Below are 12,207 nucleotides of genomic sequence, written 5' to 3'. Positions count from 1 at the left end.
GTAGCCCACGTTGCCTAAAAATGCCCTAACCTGCTTCTTCGAGAGGAGCTGTGGCCAGTTCAGGATCGCCTTGACCTTATTTATTTGTGGTTATATTTCCCCTCTACCAACCACGTAGCCCAGATACTGGGCTTCCTCCATTCCCATAGCACATTTCTTTGGATTGATGGTAAAGCTTTGAACTTTGTTAAGATAACTTCCCCAGTCCTGGCTGAATATGATAATGTCATCTAGGTAGGCCGCTGCATACTTTTTGTGTGGTGCTAAGATCCGGTCCATGGCTCTCTGGAACGTAGCCGGAGCTCGCTTCATTCTGACGTACTGATAACATCCATCTGGTGTTGAGAAGGCCGTCTTCTCCTTGGCCTCTTTGGACAGGGGAATTTTCCAGTATCCTTTGGTGAGGTCCCGGGTGGTGATTTACCGAGCTGGTCCAAGCCTTTCGATAAGCTCATCTAGCCTATGCATTGGGTAGGCATCAAACTTTGAAATCTCATTTAGCTTCCTATAGTCATTCCAAAACCGCCATTCTCCATCTGGTTTCAGCACTAAGACTATGGGACTGGACCAGCCACTCTTGGACTCCTCAATGACTCCCAGGTTAAGCATCCGCTTCACCTCTTTCGAGATCACCTCTCTGCGGGCCTCTGGGATCCTTTATGGTTTTAGGTTGGCGCGAACATGAGGCTCTATGAGTACTTTATGCTCTGTGACCCTAGTGAGTCATGGCTACTCTGAAAACAGGTCTTTATTTCACTGCAACAGCTCCCGACATTGCTGTTTCTGTGAGCAGGACAAGGTGTCTGCCACCTTAACATCTTCCCCGTTGACGTCAAACTTCGCTACCAGACGAGCTTTTACGGGTTCTGTGTGACAATTTAAGCAGGTTAACATGGTAAATTTGGTAGGGCTTCCTCTTCCCCGGTTGGTGGAGGAACTTGCTCTCCAGGAACTTGCTCTCCACTATGGGCACTAACACAAGTACTCAGTCTCCTGGGTTGAACTGTCTCCCTCTGGTTGATCTATTATACACCCTGGGCTGTGCCTTGAGGAGGAGCTCCTTCACAATGGGCATCACGTTGGTAATCCTCTCTTGCATCTGGGCAATATGCTTCACCACGGTCTTATAGGGAGTGGTCTCAACTTCCCAGGACTCTTTTGCCACATCCTGGAATCCTCGAGGATATCTGCCATAAAGCAGTTCAAATAGGGAGAAGCCCGTGGAAGCTTGGGAAGCTTCCCTGATGGAGAACAGGTAGGGGAGCAGACAGTCCCAATCTCGGCCATCCTTCTCCTCTGCTTTCCTCAACATCGCCTTCAAGGTTTTGCTAAACCTTTCCAACAGTCAGTCCGTCTGGGGATGGTACACTGAGGTTCTGAGCTATTCAATCTGTAATGTCTTGCAGAATTCCCTCATGACCTTCGACATAAATGGAGTCCCTTAGAATCTCCTTAGGCAACCCCGTTCTAGAAAATATATGGACTAACTCCCGGGCTATACACCTGGCGGAGGAGTTTCGTAGTAGTATTGCCTCCAGATGTCGTGTAGCATAATCTAATACCACCCGGATATACTGATGCCCTTGGGCAGACTTTACCAGGGGCCCCATTAGATCCATCGCTATGCGTTCAAACGGAACCTCAATGTCAGGTAGTGGTACTAGAGGACTGCGGAAGTGGGCCACTGAGGAGGGTAGCTGGCATGTGGGGCAGAAACAACAATATCTCATTGTTTTTCTGCAGCAACCTGGCCAGTAGAATCTCTGGAGAATCCGTTCTTGAGTATTCTCTGCACCCAGGTGACCACCCAACACATGGGAATGAGCCATGTCTGCCACCCTGCGTCTATAGGGCCCTGGCACTAGCAACTACTCTATTATTTCATCCCTTGGCTTGGTTACTCTGTACAGCAAATCCCCATTAACAGCAAAATGAGGGAACTGACTGTCAGCCCCCGGCTCCTGAGGCACTCCATTTAATGCGGTAACATTTTCGAACTCCCCTTTCAAAGTTAAATCCCTGAGTTGGGCAGTTCCAAAGTTTCCCTCGGACACCTCCAGCTCAGGGATACTGGCCTCAGGGGATGCTACCTCATCCTCATAGCCCACAAACGCACACATGGGAAACTCATCCATTACGGCCTGCGGCAAGGTTTCTTCAGGGGTGATCTTGGGGAAAGCAAAAGAATTGTCAACGGATCTACGGAAAAAGGTAGTTGAACTGTATAACACAGGAAAGGGATACAAAAAGATATCCAAGGAACTGATAATGCCAGTCAGCAGTGTTCAAACTGTGATTAACAAATGGAAAATCAGGGGCTCTGTATAAACCAAACCACGGTCAGGTAGACCAACAAAAATTTCTGCCAGAACTGCCAGGAAAATTGTTCGGAATGCAAAGAAAAACCCACAAATAACATCAGCTGAAATTCAGGACCCTCTGAAAACTAGCGGTGTGGCTGTTTCAAGATGCACAATAAGGAGGCTTTTGAAGAAAAATGGGCTGCGTGGTCGAGTCGCCAGAAGAAAGCCATTACTATGCACATGCCACAAAGCATCTCGCCTACAAAACACCAAACAGCACAGAGACCTGCCTCAAAACCTCTGGAACAAGGTAATTTGATGAGACCAAAATTGAACTTTTTGGCCACAACCATAAAAGTTACATTTGGAGAGAGGTCAACAAGGCCTATGATGAAAGGAACACTATTCCTGCTGTAAAGCACAGAGGTGGATCGCTGATGTTTTGGGGATGTGTGAGCTACCAAGGCACAGGAAACTTGGTAAAAGTTGAAGGAAAGATGAATGCAGCACGTTAACAGCAAATACTGGAGGCAAATTTGCCCTCATCAGCCCGAAAGCTGCACATGGGGATGTACTTGGACTTTCCAACGTGACAATGATCCAAAACACAAGGCCAAGACGACCTGTCATTTGCTACAGCTGAACAAAGTGAAGGTTTTGGAGTGGCCATCTTAGTCTCCTGACCTCAATATCATTGAGCCACTCTGGGGAGATCTCAAGCGCACAGTTCATGCTAGACAGCCTAGGAATTTACAGGAACTGGAGGATTTTTGCCAAGAAGAATGGGCAGCTTTGCCATCTGAGAAAATAAAGAACCTCATCCACAACTACCACAAAAGACTTCAAGCTGTCATTGATGTTAGAAGGGGCAATACACGGTATTAAGAATTGAGGTAAGTGAACTTTTGATCAGGGCTTGGATGTTTTTGGTTGTCATTAAGATTTAAAAAGAGAAAACACAGTAGTTTGACAATAAATGGCTTCACCCAACCAATAACCATGAGTGTAGAAAAAAAATTTTGTTATCATTGATATTCTCTGAAACAAAGCCAAGAAAGCAAAAATTCTGCCAGGGTATGTAAACTTTTGAACTCGACTGTATACGGTTTCTTGTAGCAGTCACACTGCCCCTTGGGATTCGTGCCTGTGCTTCTAGCGTCAATTTGTGAAGGATCAACTCTGGGGTAGCCGCAAGTTCTCACAGGGATGCAATCCGCTGGTTCAAAACAAACTGGTGGTTTATTAAGTATCCCTAAACCAGTCAGCAAACAACATAGAACAGCCTCTTTCAGGCTCAAAAGGGCATAACAGAGCAAAACTCAAAATAACCATTCCATGCAGAACGGCCTCAGCCATTTTAAATAAAGTGCTTTTCCTTCCCTTCAGCAGAGTCTGAGCAACACATGCAAGGTCTGCTCACCTTGCACAACCCACCGACAGATTGAGACAGGCGTAGTTGTCTTAAATCAGCCCTTCCAAGACCTAGACTAGAGGTACGTGAGCAGCTGATCCCACCCAGCTCTTTCAGCTGCAGGTAAAACCTGGCCCCATAATCCAGACCCATTAAACACCTTTCAACACTAAGTGTGCTGAAGCCTGCTTTTCCGAGTCCTACATCACCGAAGCTTGGCATCTCGGGGACACATGCCTCCTCTCCGGCTGCAACCTTACAATACGCAATAACATAAACAACATTATGCTCACAAGGTATCCCAAATGCATTACCGGACTTAAACTCCATGCAGAATTGAATTAGTGGAAGTTGGTTTCCTGAAAATATCGGTCTTAATCAATCCATCAGTTGTTATCTCAAGATCTATATCCAGAAAGCTTAGATGTACACCACTCAAATAAGTTAATTTCACCTTTATATCATTGTTACAGTATTCAGATTTGTTCATTTATTTAAAATTCTTTCCCAGGTAGAAAGTCTGTGGATATTTAGGCTTAAAACGGTTACTCCGCTGGGATTGAATGAATGAATTTAGGGTCTAATTCATTCCAATAAACCATGTGGTAATATGTTCCCAGTGTTTTTTACTGGTTAAGGTTGTTTTTTAATTTATCATTGTGTATTTATGTTTATATTTCTTGTCTAGTTTTATAGTGACCCCATCCCAGGAGGGCCTAGTTGAGAACCGGGCCATATCTTCTCAGTGGCAGGCCGAACTACTAAATGAGAAAACGGATCTGAGTACTTACCGGTCTGCCTTAGGTAGTGTGGATGGATGTGGTTCATCTATTCATGCGCTGGCGACACCGGCTGCTCTTCTGTAGCTATCGGTCGTGGGGAAACTTGATGTTGAAGCCGGACTTTAAGGATCAATTTACCAATTTTGGGTACAAAAAAAAGAGGACTTCGCTAAACGCATAATATATTTGAATTTTTTACATTGCCGACCCTGATGTTTAAAAAAAATCCTTTTATTATCCCACTGTAATTTCACTTAGGAAATGAACATGGATCAATAAGGCAATGGTCTCCCTTAGGCTTTTATCTTTGGGGTCATCTGAAGGCAATTGTCTATGTTATGAAGATACGAGATGTGCAGCATCTGAAACAACGGATACTGGAAGCCTGTGCTAGCATTTCTTCTGCGGTGTTGCTATCAGTGTGTCAAGAGTGGGAGGAGAGGGTTGCATTGACAATCCAACACAATTGGCAGCACATTGAACACATTTTATAAGTGGTCATAAACTTGTAAAAAACTCATGAAAGAATAAAGTTACGTTAAAACCAAGCACACCATTGTCTTTCTTATGAAATTCTCAATAAGTTTGATGTGTCACATGACCCTCTTTCCCATTGAAAAAAATAAAGTTGGATCCAAAATGGCCAACTTCAAAATGGCCGCCATGGTCACCACCCATCTGGAAAAGTTTTCCCCCTCCCATATACTAATGTATCACAAACAGGAAGTTGATATCACCAACAATTCCCATTTAATTTAGGTGTATCCATATAAATGGCCCACCCTGTTTATTCCGTGTAATGTATCATTATTTGTGCTATAACCATTCTAGCTTATAATTGGTGAGCATATGCATGAGCACTTTGGGAATTCTTTTTATGTTTACATGGCATACCCCATGGATTATATCATAGTTTAGAATTCACTCTTTAATATTACTATAACAATTCTCATCGTTTTATTGGTATCCCTTAATTTACTCTTACTCTAATCGGGTAGGGAACCATCAAACTCCCCCCCCCCCCCCCACACACACACACACACACACACACACACACACACACCCCGATCCTTCTTAGGTTTCCTGACTCACCAGCTCCTCTTGTCTACAATGTGTGTCTCTGCGCTTGCGTACTGCGGTCGCTCCTGGTTCTTCGGCCTCTCTTCACTGTGAGCGCTGGCGTGCATACCGGGTGGCACGCTTGCGTTCCGCCGCCAAGAGACGGAAGTTCCCAATGGGAAGTGACGAGCGGTGGCGCATGCGCCGATCGAGGCACACGTCGCCGTACTATTTGTTAGGCACACCTGACTCGATCAATCACCACACTCCATTGGTTGATTGGCACTATTTAAATATACTCTTGGCTACCTGAGGCCCCTCAACGAAGCGAAGGCGAAACGCGCATATGGGCGCGGGGACTCGCATGCCATATCTGCCTCCATATGTAAGTACCGAGGCTACGCTTAATATGCGCTGTCTGATACAGGTTACATTTGAATGGGATGAGACTGTGAGGTGAGCTCATCAATATGTAGTGCTCACATGAGGGACTGAAATTTTATTGACACTTCATCCCCTTCACCCCCAACCTCCCTTTTAGGTACCCTAATACGAGGATTAACTAACTATTATAATTTGTTTTTGCACTAAGCACATAGCACTTTAGGTAGAGATAGGGGGTTGATTATTGAGGGCTGAATGGTACTGCCACTGTAAACAATCTAATAGTGCAATAATGTGGTGGAGTGAATTTTGATGTGGGCTGTGTTGCCTCCTTTAGTATCACTGTGTGTTTTTAATATAGTTATACATATTTAAAAAAGATTTATGTTTGGTTTAAAAAAAACTCTGGTCTACTGAGCTCCTTCTTTGGGCTCAGGTGTAGTGATAATACACAATAACAGCATAGGAGACCTACTCTTTAATAATGGGAACAACAAAGCATACGGCTGATGGCCCTGTAACAATAGTGAGGGCCGACTGCTGGCCCTTTAAAAATATACTGATGGCCCTATAAAGAAAGGCTTTGTGACTTTCAGAGTCCCTCTTTCATAAATGAAAGAGGATATGTCTGATCATGTCTCGCACACCACATGGGAAGATAAGGTAGTAAAATGTTAAATTGACATTTACTGGTAAATGTATTTTTCACTGTTGAAAGCAATGCAAAAGTACGTCAAAAATGCTACGTGCGAACATAGCCCAAGGTGTGGAGGAGCATTTTGGTTTTTGGTTATTTATTTTGCCTTATATACAAGTCATTACCCTGGAAAGGATGTTCCTTAACATTTTTTTCCAGGAAAATCCATTTTGGCTTCATTTTTGTATGTTTTATCGTGAGCCCGTAAAAGTGGCGTAATACTCTGACGACATTGTTCACAGCAGTGACCTGAGAGTCAGAGATGCTTCCAGGGGTGTTCACCATGCTGCTCCCATGTCATTTGATGACTGTTCCTATCGATTTGGGCAGTTTTTTGGCCCCTTGCAGACCTTGGAGGGGGTGGGCGGGCATCGGAAAAATGCTTGAGTTTCCCATAGACTTGCATTGGGCTCGTTGCTCGGGTCGAGCACTCGAGCATTCCAATTTGCTTGACCCGAGCAACGAGTACCCCAGCATTTTAGTGCTCGCTCATCACTAATTGTGAACCATAAAATTAAGTAGTGATAACGTGTAGCTTACTTTATAGTGGTTAGTGTAGTAAGCTTCTTAGTGTTGCAAGAAAAATCTTATTGAATATGGCCACTGTTAACTATATACTATTCCATCCAGCCACTTTCAGAAATGTTCTTAGTGTACACACTCCTTTATAACTACTGTGTGTAATGCGGGTGGGCCGGACTTACCCTGGAGGGGCGTAACATAGTGACTACCTGCTATTCACCAGTGCCTCCGATGATGAGGCTAGGCTTATAAACTCCCTGCTGCCTAGGAATATGCTGGGAAAGCTAGACTCTCCAGTACACAAGTGTTTAAATTCCTGAAAAGTCTGACTGCGCCTCCCTATAGCCTGGTGGAGACTGACCAGCAGCAGTAGGATGCAGCAGAGCTGGGAATGCAAGAGGCTGCTCAGCGAGATGACCTGCGAATGGGAGGAGCAGAGCTGTGACTGCAATGAGTAGGGCAGTGCTTACTGCCCGTGTGAGTCGCCAACGTGACACTGTCCTGTAATTAATAGTATCTCTAGAAATCCTAAACATTAATTGGAGACCAGAAAGTCCACAAAACAAACATAATTATTTCCTTTACTTTTATAGGAACCAGCCAATGTTATGAGGCCTTATCTTCTGATATGCAAAAAAATACACTAGCATCTTTTTTGGAGTTTGGAATTATGAAAGTTGGTAAATCGTAAGTATATTTTTAATTTGGACATTTTCAGGCACACAAGGCATGGGCAATGGAGTGGATAGGTTTCCTAGGGCCTGTTGTTAGTGGCGTATTTTTAGTAAGTTTATCATTAGTATATTATTACTTATAAGGCTTCTATTTTTCTCCAATGATACAGATTACAGGTGCCTTTAATTTTAGTTACATAATGTGAATAGCAAACACACAAAACCTGCATACGCTTATACCATGGCATGAGAACAAAGAGGTGACATCTTGCACATTGCCCTATTTCAATGTTTTGCTACTATTGCCGATTCTCATGTAATTGATCCTGGGTAGAAAAATGTGGGGGAGAGAGAGAGAGAAAAAGAGAGCGCAAACTGAGCTTAGTGAGTGAGTTAAAAATGGGTATTTTAATATAATTTGTTTATGATCACCTGAGCAGGTTGTGATGTATAGGCACAACTCTAATTCAAAACATTAAGCTGATGAGGTTCTTAATCCACGGTTTGCAGCTCATCCAAAAGCAGTGGTGGCATACTTGTCCTAGCCTGACAATAGCCTCCACATGAGCAAAAGTTAGGAGTTTTTACCTGGAGTTGCTCCTATTGAATAGTGAGTTCCCCACTGGGCAAGGAGATTTCCAATGTTTACGTTGTCCAGGAAATAGAATGGCCACAAGAGATTAAAATACTCTGGATTTATTAAAAATATGCAATCATAAAGAGACCACTCAGTTACATTAAAATTAAACAAATCGTTCACACAACGCCTTAATCCTTCATCAGGTGTTTTTAAAACTATATGGCTAACAGAGTACTTATACTCAGCCTTATTATTTGAGGGTGTGGTTACTTTCAGGGGTGGGAATCACAGGAAACAACTAAATCTACGATTATTGTTTTTTCATATTATACGATGGCAACAATCTATGAGAAGATTAGTAGAGATAAATTAACTTGTGTACATTAAATATGTTTCTTTATTATAAATATGATATGATGCTGCATGGTCATTGTAAACTAAATGGGATTTTATATATTAAAATACAAATATATAAAATCCCATTGCATGTGAAAGAAAAGAATATATTCAATATAACTATTAAGTCTTACAGTTCTCCAAGCAGCATGTCTTGAAAATAGCAATATAAGTACATCAGGGTATAAAAGAAATCTCCAAAAAAATCTTTAATATATTACTTATAACTTGTTCAGAATATCCCTACACATAAAATACAACTTATATACACGCACACAACAAATGACAGGAATTTAATCAGACAGACAAGAGCTTGTAATAATACTTACCACTCCACAGTTGCCGATTTCAAAAGACCTAAAGGAGAAAAGATTGATTAGAAAAATCTGAGTGTGTGTTGGAATTAAAATTCATATTCAACTATCAAGGACAAGTTCATGCCACATAGGTTATATGGTTTAATGCACAGTTATAAGTCACACGCTACCATATATATTGATAGCTGAACGATATCAGCCAACTTCAGAGACCCGAGAATAACCACGATACACACATCACAGTTTACAAATAAGGTTGTCACTCTGTGGATGAATTTCACTCACACAAAAAACATAAAATACATTTTAACAATAGATATGCACACATTTTATTCAATAATGTAATCAATTTCATTTGGTCTTGGGAACACCAAAAGAGACTCTGCATAATACACATATAAATGAGTATTTTAGATATATAGAAATACTATCTACAACATAATACAATGAACATTCAGCATGATATCTTTTAATAACACTTTAATAGACACCTGACTTGTGCTGATCTAGAGCAGACAGACCCTTTGATAGTTGTGAGGCCAAGTTCCCACAATGAGCTTACAGTTCTGGTTCTAGCTAGGTGGATGGAATATTTTGTAATCTCATGCCCATGGTGCTTTTTTTTGTTTACTCCACATAAACTGACCTCCAATGCGTGTTTCAAATTCGCAGCATCTCAATTTCTTTTGCAGGTGCACTGCGTTTTCTGTGCGGATTTTCCTCATCAACATGCGGAAATTTGTAGGTAAAAATGCACATGCTTTTTCCGTGCATTTTCGCGGCGGAAATTCATCAAAAACACATGTAATCCGCACCTAAGCACAGTATATCAATAAAGTTTGGTCAAAGCCAAATACTAGGAAGTATAAAAGACAAAGCAGCTTTATTTAAAGCATGGCACACCAAAGACAAAAACACAGCATCAAAAATGCGATAAAAATGCATGCTAAATAACACAATGAAAAACCCCAAGTAACCTAATTTAATAGTTGCAGAAATGCTGCGGCAACAAAAACTCACCAAAAGCTCATCGGGGAAGGTAGCCTAAAGGTTTGAGCTTTAGCTAAATATGACATGGTCAACATCTTGCTATGTCTCATTTCGAGAGTTAATGTAGATTATACAAGTGCTCCTCTGTTTAACTGGATTTTATCTCTTACTTTTCAGGGGTCCTACAGAAATCTTTTCCATAGATAAGCAAGCTATGGCAGGCATGAAAGGAAAACTTGGTGAGATACATGAAATTATATTGTGATTTATTTTCACTTTCCTGTAATCTTTTATAATAATGCTGTCAATCGCTATATAGCTTTCTCTGTGTACAGAATATATAAGAAAAGCCTACATACTCATTTGGATTCATATAGAGGTATAGCCGTGACCTCATATGTAACTCTGTGGCAGTCTTATTACTCCACTATACCAAATTGCTTCCTAAGGATGCTCAGGAGTGCAGTTTCTGCTGTTTTAAGTATTGAAAGACTGCATGTTGGTAAAAAAGATGCAGTGGGATTTTTTGCAGGCAATAAAAAGTGATGTAAATCCACCCTAGAACAGTCAGTGATGAAGTTCAGAGCCCTGCCTTGGTTAATAAGAGGTGTCAGAGTTGATGCTTACAGAACTCTCTTCTGTGTGTTTAGTCTTGCTGTCCTTATCCAGGCTTCAATTAGTTCATTAAATGTGATCGCTGTCATTATGTCTCTAGTGAAAATGCAATGACTGCAGGCCTTAGCCCATTCTATACACTAAAGCTAACTGTTAACTGCCGGAAACATAGAGGGGACGATTCATCATTGCTTTTGAGCTTTTTGTCTCGTTTTTCGCTTGTTTTTTTGTTTGTGCCATGTTTAGTGTGTACAGTGTGCTCTATTTTGAAGAATTTGGTGCAAAAACAGCAAGAAATTGCAATAAGCAAAAAAGAAAGTGACTTAAAAAGAAATAAAAAAAAAAAATGCAAATGATGAATATCGAACAAAATGTTGTTTCATTGTGTGTTCTCTACCAGCCAGTGATAAAACTGGAATACCTAATATATAATTTCCTTATGATTTCATACTAGGACCACAGATATCTGGAATGAAGATCCTAGTGGCACGACTTTAAGATATGAGTGTATCTTGAACCATTTTGGTTAGAGCAACGATTTTAAATAATGCTCCAGTCACATAGGATCACTCAGCATTGGAGGTTCCAAGTGGAGATGGAAGCAAAGGGTAGCTACTTACTCTTATCAATGATGGATCAATTTTACAGACTAATCAATATGCCAATGAAACAAACATCGAGAACAAATGTTTGTGACACCTGCTGCTGATGCCCTATGACTTTCTTAATGAGCTTTTACTAGCCCATCAAACAAAATGAGGTGCAAAGGAGCGAATTGCACTAAAGATTGTGACATCATTATAAGTGAATTAATTTACATTGTTTAAAGTCAAGTGATTTACTATGTTGTGGTACATTCAACACAGACTGTGTTCCAGCAGAACAACAGTTGCAACCTGATGGGTTTAAAACAGCAAATTCTGACACTGCTGGATTTACCAAGTATACATCCAGATCTCACACCAGAATCTTAAACTCAGGTCTTCACCTATATCAGTTACTGAAATGTATTGGTGTTGCTTATTTTCTAGATCTTGGAATATTGCCATTTACAGTTACCCAAAAGCTATTAAAGTGAAATGTTTGTCACTTGCACTTCTTAACTTTTTTTTGTGCTGTGTCTATGATTTCGGAAAACTGGGAAGAAGCTACTGTATTGTACATTACTTTGATTCCCAAAAGGGTCATTCCATATCAAGTGATACAAATCTGAATATTTTTTTTACCCGATGTCTTCTGATTTTTTTTCCTCTTTTTTTTTTTCAAGTGCTACTTTAGTGAATTACAAAAAAAGATTTTGCATTTTTACCTTCATTAGTTATTTTTTTTTATAGACTTCTAAAATTTTGAAAAAATCAGAATTTTGGGCTTGTATGATGTTACATTTTGTATCATATCTCGGGTTAGAAATAAGATAAGATAAAGAGATGGGAGGGTCACCATTTTGTTTAGAACGGTACAGGCTTTAACTTGATAT

General features: G+C 41.0%; 1 protein-coding gene across 2 annotated transcripts in view; it reads left to right on the top strand.

Annotated features, from left to right (window-relative positions):
• GNPAT (glyceronephosphate O-acyltransferase) overlaps nt 1-11,822 on the top strand; it is a 355,670-nt gene extending 343,848 nt beyond the window's left edge. For both annotated transcript variants that reach the window (XM_073671501.1, XM_073671499.1), the window contains 3 exons: nt 7,752-7,845; nt 10,293-10,354; nt 11,185-11,822. In XM_073671501.1, the coding sequence (XP_073527602.1) occupies nt 7,752-7,845; nt 10,293-10,354; nt 11,185-11,228 (200 nt within the window). In that variant the 3' untranslated portion in view covers nt 11,229-11,822. The remainder of the gene's footprint in view (nt 1-7,751; nt 7,846-10,292; nt 10,355-11,184) is intronic.
• Nucleotides 11,823-12,207: the final 385 nt, after the last annotated feature.

Source organism: Phyllobates terribilis, unplaced genomic scaffold, assembly GCF_046119375.1.
Source record: "Phyllobates terribilis strain yellow unplaced genomic scaffold, ASM4611937v1 Scaffold_3__8_contigs__length_932513732, whole genome shotgun sequence".
NCBI lineage: Eukaryota > Metazoa > Chordata > Amphibia > Anura > Dendrobatidae > Phyllobates > Phyllobates terribilis.
Note: the sequence above shows the minus strand (reverse complement) of the source record. Positions and strands in the feature narration are given on the sequence as shown.